Source organism: Triticum urartu, chromosome 7 (genome assembly GCF_003073215.2).
Source record: "Triticum urartu cultivar G1812 chromosome 7, Tu2.1, whole genome shotgun sequence".
NCBI classification, from domain to species: Eukaryota; Viridiplantae; Streptophyta; class Magnoliopsida; order Poales; family Poaceae; genus Triticum; species Triticum urartu.
Window position 1 is genome coordinate 596614938 of NC_053028.1, and position 5518 is coordinate 596620455.

At 52.8% G+C, this 5518-nt stretch overlaps 1 protein-coding gene across 1 annotated transcript; it reads right to left on the reverse strand.

Moving 5' to 3' along the window:
• Window positions 1–3883: 3883 nt before the first annotated feature.
• On the reverse strand, window positions 3884–4171 carry LOC125524069 (probable non-specific lipid-transfer protein 2). The gene has a single exon (XM_048689140.1). It carries the CDS (start codon window positions 4169–4171, stop codon window positions 3884–3886), a length of 288 nt encoding a protein of 95 aa, XP_048545097.1.
• Between the last annotated feature and the right edge of the window lie 1347 nt (window positions 4172–5518).

Below are 5518 nucleotides of genomic sequence, written 5' to 3' on the forward strand. Positions count from 1 at the left end.
GGCACCTCAATCTGTACATACACATGAATCAACACCACCTTGGTTTAGTTTTGTATATGTCCATCTGTTTTTACTTTGACTAAAACCAACTCTAGACACTTGCATCTTCTGTATATACATATGAATCAGCACCACACTTCTCTTCAGTTTGTATGTGTCAATTGTTTTGGTTGAACTTTGACTGAAACCAACTGGATGGCACCTCAATCTGTACATGCACATGAATCAACACCACCTTCGTTTAGTTTTGTATGTGTCCATTTGTTTTTACTTTGACTAAAACCAACTCGATGACACTTGCATCTTCTATATATACTCCCTCCGTTCCAAATTACTCGTCGTAGTTTTACTTCAAATTTGAACTAAAACCACGACGAGTAATTCGGAACGGAGGGAGTACATATGAATCAGCACCACGCTCTGGTTCAGTTTATATGTATCGATTTTTTGGTTTTACTTTGACTGAAATTTTTTATTAGTAAGTATCATCAGTCACAATCAGAGACCAATTTCTTTCTCTTTGGAGCTTGCCTTGAACAACTCATTCTTGATAGATACAACCGAAACTGGAGCATCTCTGTGATGTATGTATTACTCCCTCCGTCCCGAAATGTAAGACATTTTTTGACACTATCATAGTATCAAAAAACGTCTTACATTCTGGGACGGAGGGAGTAGTAGCATTGTTTGGTTCAAGCACCAACATGACAAGTTATCTTCATCAAAGGCAATAATTTTCTGCCTTTTTAGTTGGATGCCCCTATTCTAGGCGGGTTTCTTTTGGTAAATTCAGTGTATAGATTACATATTCATCCTCATATGTAGGATCTTCGGTTGGTTATACTAATTGTATGCCACTCATCCTCATATGTAGGATCTTTGGTTTGTTATACTGATTGCATGCCACCTCCATCGTTGCTGCCTTGTCTCCCCCACCACCGCCCCTCGGCCTCCTCTAATGTTGTTGTGCAGTCTTAGAATTGTAACGTTATGTACATAAAAAATATTCTATGGTCTGTGTTTGCAAATTCATGGTTGTTGAATCATGTCTGTATAAGCATTCGTAAATAGCTAGGATTTTTGGCTAATCTTTTTTTTTGGTTCTGGTGAGCAGGTATGCTGACGGCAATGCCGTAGGCATAGATGGCTATCGTGATACCAGGAGCCGCCGTGTGGTGTGTATGCCTACGGCAAAGCTGTCGGCATAGTTTTGCATCTATGCCGACGGCTTAGCCGTAGGCATGGGCAGCACTTGACGGCGGCACCGGCAGTCACTGTTAGGCATAGAGCGTTGGCCGTCGGCATAGATGTACGGACGCCGTCGGCATAGGCATCTATGCCGACGGGCTCTGGGGTATGCCAACGCATATGTTGCCGACGGCCCTATGCCGACGGGGGTCGTCGGCGTAGGCTTATGCCGACGGGAATCAGGGCTATGCCGACGGCTTGGGACGTCGGCATAGGGGCTCAGTGTGGTAGTGTGAGGGAGGTCATGGAGTCTGACGAGATCAAGGGGTGGCTCAAGCCTTGGCGCATCAGCTGAGGCTGTATGTGATGGAGTTAGGGACGTCGTCGTCCGAGCTGGAGCGGCTAGCTTGTCCGTTTCATCAGCGAGCTTAGCATCAGTTCCTATCTGAAGCCCAAAATCATTGAAAACTAGCGAGCTTAGCTTCAGCCAAATTTCGTATCAATTCACCAGACAGGTGGACGTGTAAGATAATCGGACTGTTAGAGCATCTCAAAACAGCCGCGCTATACAAGTGTCGCGCCGCAAATTTATGCTTTTTAGCGCGCGCGCAATCACTAACCCAGCTGAAGCGGACGCGCAATAAGCGCACGCGGCATAAAGGGTTTAGCGCGCGGTCCGAACCGCCATCGCGCGCCATTTATTTGGTGCGCCCGCTTCCGCGCGCCACACACTCGAGCGCTTGCGCAGCACTCTCTCCGCCATGCCACTTTCGCCCCGCCCACGCCGCCGCTGCAAATTGACCCAATGGACGCCCGCGCCGGCACCCCCCTCACCCCTTCCTACACCCACAACCCCTCGAATGCCGCCGCCGCAAACCCTAGCGCAGGGAGCTTTGGCTTCGCCTCCGTCGATGCTCCTCCAAGCACCGGTATCGCGCGCGGCCTTTTCATGCTGCCACGGATGACCCCGGTGGCGGGTGGCATCGCGCCGGCGCCCGCCGTGAAGCCACGTGCCCCCTCTCAAAGCTCCCATGTGCGGCGCGGGCGAAGAAGGGAAAGGTATCCGCGAAGAAGAACAAGGCAGCAGACGACTCCTCTAAGCCGTCGAGGAAGAAGCTTGCAGGGCGAGCGACGGATGCGGTGGCTACCGAAGCGCCGGCGAGCTCACTTGTTGAGCCAGCGGCCGACGCGCACAAGGTGTTCGATGAAATGTCCCCAAGGTATAAAATTTCGCTAACTTTTTTTTTTTGTTGTTGTTGTTGTTTTGTTGTTGTTGTTGTTGTTGTTGTTGTTGTTGTTGTTGTTGTTTGAATGCATACATATGGATAGCTTATTTGCTTCGTTGTATATACTTTGTAGTTTCAACGATGAGGCATATATGTCAACTATGGGTGTTGGCTCCAACAATTCTCATTGGTCCCAAACCAATACATGCATTTCGATGAGCATGAGTTCGAGGTGGACGAGGATGGTGAGGGCATCGTCAACGCGCCGAAAGAAAGAGGCGGCAACTACACCAATGATGAAGACATCTTGCTATGCAATACTTGTTTGCAAGTGTCGAGGGATCCCTCCGTTGGAGGTGATCAAAGTAGAGATGCATATTGGAACCGGATGAAGGAGCACTTTGACACAACAACTATGGAATTGACCGCTCGGGCCGATCTCTTCACTCCCGATGGTCGACAATCAACCAAGATTGCCAAAGGTCGGCGGCCACCCTCAAGGCAGTGCGGCGGGCGACAATGAAGAGGAGGAGGAAGAATCGTCTTCGGATGAGGATGGTGAATCGAAGGAAGATGAGGATGAATACAAGGACGAGGTTTAATTGTTGATGGGCCATTCGTTCGTGTGAACTTTTGTGTCATGAACTTGGTTCGGATTTTGAACTTGGTTGGATGATGTTGTGGGCATGAACTTTTATGTCATGAACTTGTTTGGGTGATTTAAAATTATGCCATGTCTTTGTTTTAACATTTGAAATATCATCTCGCCTCCAAAATGCAACATATGACAAATATCGGCTGTTCGCACGCTGCTTTTCAGCGCGCCTATTGGAGCTACCCGCGCGCGCTACTTTTTAGCGCGCCTGCTGGAGCTACTCACACGCGCTAAACTTTGCAGCAGCCACTGAAGCAAACGCTCCGCGTCGCGCTAAAACAGACAATTGGCACACTGCAAACGGTTTTTTAGTATGCCGTGTGCTGGGCGGCTGTTAGAGATGCTCTTAAATGATACCTCCAATTTCTTGTGCAGACTGATGATGTTTTCTCTTGGGGTAACATTATGATGAACTAACCAATTCGAAGGATGGAACTAATGTTGGGGAAAAACTTTATTCATAGGCGGTAGTAAAACATGAGAACGCAAGCAAAGCGACGTTTATTTAGACAGATGTCCACAACGCAACCGTACATGCACGTACTCTCTTCGTTCTAAATTAGTTGATTTGAATTTGTCTAAATACGGTTGTATCTATATTTATTTAGTGTCTAGATACATTTGTGTTAAGATAAATATGAGTCAAGTAATTTGGGATGGAGGGAGTAGGTGCCAGCTCGATGGCGTCGTGGACCGTATAATTAACCACACATTACATTACGTAGACCGCCGCCCACCGGTGCCCGACATCGTGCACAATGCCGTTCACATGGGGCGGAGCCGATACATATAGCGAGTGCGGCGACGAGGGCGATCAGCACTTGGGCCTGGGGAGGCCGCAGGCGGCAACGACGCTCTGCGCCCTAGGGCTGTTGACGTAGCCGCGGTAGGACGGGTCGCGCGTGTACTGGCATAGGCACGCCCGCTGGGCGCGCAGCCGCGCGCAGCACCCCGGCGTCACCGCCCCGCCCAGCATGATGGCGCCCACGCACGGGCTCAGCGCGCTCGCGTCGCACCCCGCCACCGCCGCCGTCGTGTCCGCGGCGAGCAGGCTGCACAGGACGAGCGCCAGCACGCACACCGCCGCCTTGCTGTTGCCCATGGTAGCTTGCTTTGCTTGCCCGGTGTTGGTGATCAAAGTGTTGGAGCAGAGCCCAATATTTTCCGGTGTTGCATCTAGCCCATTATCACAAAGCCACTGTAGGATTGCACCATAATAGTATTGCAAAAACAACGCCCACGTCACTCCTGCGACCGCTCGGGCGAAACGCCAGCCCGCCGTCGCTACCGCCCCCTCCCCATGCCTTCTTTCCCCTCGCCGCCGCCGGAAGACGCCGGCGGCGGCAGGGAGCTCCTTCGCGCACCCGCACGTTCTATGGTTGGGGAGGCTCCACCCTCCCGATCTGATCTGCTCCACTCCGGCGACCGGCGTCTCCCCTGTCGCGATTTGGCGGCCCCTGAGGATCTGGCAGCCCCCTGGCGCGGTCCAGTGGTGGTGGCCTTGGGTGCTCGCCTCCGCCCTTCGGTTCCTGTCGGGTCGGCGCGGCGGGCGGCAGCGAGGGTTGCGCTTGCTCCTGGTGTGCGCCTTCTAGATGCGGACGGCGGCCACCTACGCTGTGCTGCGGTGTGGATCTGGGAGGTTGCTGGTTTTGGTCGGGCGGCTGGATGCAGGCTGCCATTGGTGGTTGGTGGTGAGAAAGAGTTTGTGGTGGCTCTGGTGGACAGTCGGCGCAGCGGCTTCGAGGGAGGTGTGTGGGCTAGCGGAGGCATGGTGCGTGGGGGTGTGGTGTTGGGCCGTGCTTCGGGCGGAAGCTTGCCAGCCAACGGCGGCAGCGGCCGCGGGCGTCATGCACTTTCTTGAAGGCGTCGTCGTGGAGTTCACCTCCTGCACACTCTCGTATTCAGTTCTTCGGGGTGAAAGCCTATGGCCTAGTCGAGTCGGGCGATGGCGTCGGCATCGTCCCTTCCCTCTTTGGGCCATCCTCTGGAAGACCTTTCGACCTCGTTCGTGCTCTCCATGTGCTACACGCTCACAACGTTGTGGTTGGCTGGTGCCCAACCGGGAATGTGGTGGTGTGGCGTCTAGTTTGGCAACGATAATGATGGCCAGCGGTGCAGGGTCGCGACATGGCTTCGGTTGTCGGTTCTTCCCCGATGTGCTCGACGCGTCTCTTCTACGTCTCTCCACGCCGTCGCGTAGTCGAAGCTGCCCTGGAGGCTAGGTGATGACAATGACAAGTGGCTGGTGGTCTTCGAGGAGGTGTTGATTGGTGCCAACTCTGTCCATTTCTCCAGCTTTTTGGTGGTCTTCTCAGTCGGAGATGTCTGGTGCCTACATTGACGGTCGACTGTTTGGCATGGGCCGACATGGGTTCCGATGTTTGTGGCGATGAGGGTTTCATTGGCGGATGTCGATGGTGAAGTCGGGAGTCGCTGGCTCGTGGAGGAG

What these genes read in the sequence shown, in the direction of transcription:
- LOC125524069 (XM_048689140.1), bottom strand. Translation starts at nt 4,171, where the DNA reads ATGGGCAACAGCAAGGCGGCGGTGTGCGTGCTGGCGCTCGTCCTGTGC.